The sequence below is a fragment of the Colletotrichum tamarilloi genome (genome assembly GCF_030869305.1).
Source record: "Colletotrichum tamarilloi strain Tom-12 chromosome Unknown Scaffold_430.1, whole genome shotgun sequence".
In the NCBI taxonomy this organism is placed as follows: domain Eukaryota; kingdom Fungi; phylum Ascomycota; class Sordariomycetes; order Glomerellales; family Glomerellaceae; genus Colletotrichum; species Colletotrichum tamarilloi.
The window spans coordinates 1-2201 of record NW_026849812.1 but is presented as its reverse complement, the minus strand read 5'-3'; the positions used below and the strand labels follow the sequence as shown (position 1 = coordinate 2201).

Sequence of the window (2201 nt, the reverse complement as noted above, 5' to 3'; positions counted from 1 at the left end):
ACATGCCTCTCGCGTCGTTGATCCGCACGACAAAGGGCTTTATCCCTCGGTCATCGCCGCCCACGATGAGCCGAGCGAAAACAACAGCAACGCGAGCCATACCGGCTAGCGGCGAGGATGGCGGCATGGCTTTGGCTGCGCCTGCGTTCGGCGTGTTCAGGGTAAAAGACCCGTCGGCTTCCATCGTCGCAGTCGTCTCCAGATTGCGGGCGTCGAGGCCATGGCCGACCTCTGTCAACATGAATTCTCCGCAAGCCTTGAAGGCGAGAAGTTCCTCGAGGGTGGCCATGAGGTCAGGTCGCTCACGCGAGAATCTGGCAATCGTTCCGACACACAAGTTGAGGTGAATCGTTGCGATGACGAAAGCTGTCATGTCCCGAGAAGAAATGGCTGGCAGGTAGTAGTTGAGCATGATTGATGCACGACAGATATGGAAGAGAACGTACGATCGAAGTGGAAATCCCAAAACCTTGGGGTCAGCTCAGCAATGTCATCGACTGTGAGGCCTGGGTGATGTTAGCATGACGGAGTTCGGTTGGATGATGTGCGTATTGGCGAGGCGCACCTCGGCTTAGGCAAAGAGCCTTGGCTCGTTCATAGTGCAGCGGTATGTTTGTAATCGATGGCTCGTGGCGGCTGTCCCTTCTCGCATCCCAGACTTCGTCGACCAAAAGCGACGTGTCGAAGTCCATGGCGAAGGAGCTGATATCCGAGATGACGTTGGAGGAGAAGGTGTAACGTAGCTGGGGGCTAGCCCAATAGCAAGGACACGTGCGAAGGGAAACCTGGAGAGACAACTTGATCCCGAGTTCGGCAGTGGTGATGTCAGGGGGTTTTGTGTCTCGAGGAATGAACCCGCCTTTTGTATCAGTCATCCGCTGTGCCGCTCCGTCCATAGTTATAGTCTTGTTATTCGGGCGAGAAGGATACACGTCACAAAAGGCTCCTTATCACGTGGGTTTTTGGACTCAACTTCAGCCTGCCAGCTTGCCTCCCCACGTCCGAATCGAAGCAGCGGCTATACTGGGCGCAGAGCAACTATCGGCTTTATGTCTAAGCACGGTTGAAAAGTGACCTTAGGATCCTGTTTCTGTTTTGTCTTGATTCACCCATGGTCACAGCTCACCTCTGCCGTGCGATATATATCACATACATACTTCAGAACTGGTCTGACAGCCATGAGAGATAGCGTGAACCGCGGTGCATACATCCTCTCCATTCTTCTCCTATACCTTGATTGCGGCTTGTTTACCCCAGTACCCCAGCCTGCAACGATAACCATGAGCATCACGAGATCCGTTGAATACTGTCACAGACTTCGACAGCTGGCCGCGGATCAGCTGCGAGCCGTCACAGAGTATACTATTCGAGGTCATATGGGCCCCGAGCAGGAACTCGCCTTGCAGTTAGAAATCCTCAGAATAGCCACGAACATACAGCGAATGATGCCGTCATTGGTCGATCAGGAGGGATAGGGCCGCATTATTGCCGATCAAGCTGTGTCTTCCCTGTTGCAGGCGTCTGATGATATAGCCTCAATACGCGGCAGTTACGGGGAGAGAGTTTAGCGGCGGCAAGCTCCACGTACCTGGCTGTCAGGTAAGGATGATCCGCTGCGTGAGAACACGACCGTTTTGCTCACGACAGTAGTAGCCGACGCACTCTCCACAATGGAGTCACAGAAGTGGAACGCATGACGCTATCGTTAGGAGTTGGCAGAACCGAGAATGGGTTTTCCGTCATCGTTTACATAGCATATCCCACATTTCAAGCTTCCTCAGTCGATCAAGAACAAAAGACCTAAGACCTGAACAGGAACACGACATCTCTCACATCATGCAATCAAACGTGATCTAGTGTCAGACGGTATCATATGTCATGTCACGTTCTGGGGCCCCTCCTGTCATGAGGTCTTCGGACAGACGCGTCTTGACTATTTCCTACAGTACATAGTTTATAATTCAGTGCTTGTTTGTGCTACGCTAAGCTGGGATGCTAGCTCACCCGATCTCACGACCACTCTCATAACACCATTCGAGCTGACACGATCACAATCAATGCCGTTTCTATGATTACGTACCAGAAGTCAGTTAATAGGTTACCAGTCAAGACTGCATGTGTAGACCTGAGGCACGCGGTAGGCCAGAAACATGCCCGCCGCCATGCCAGATCCACCTTTCCGGATACTGTCGCGAGGCCCC

At 52.7% G+C, this 2201-nt stretch overlaps 1 protein-coding gene across 1 annotated transcript; it reads right to left on the bottom strand.

Moving 5' to 3' along the window:
- CTAM01_17232 (uncharacterized protein) lies at positions 1-896 on the bottom strand (the record flags this gene model as incomplete). Its single annotated transcript, XM_060533220.1, has 3 exons — positions 1-390; positions 447-506; positions 566-896. Coding segments are annotated over 3 exons (781 nt in total), but the record flags the coding sequence as incomplete, so codon positions are not given.
- Positions 897-2201: the final 1305 nt, after the last annotated feature.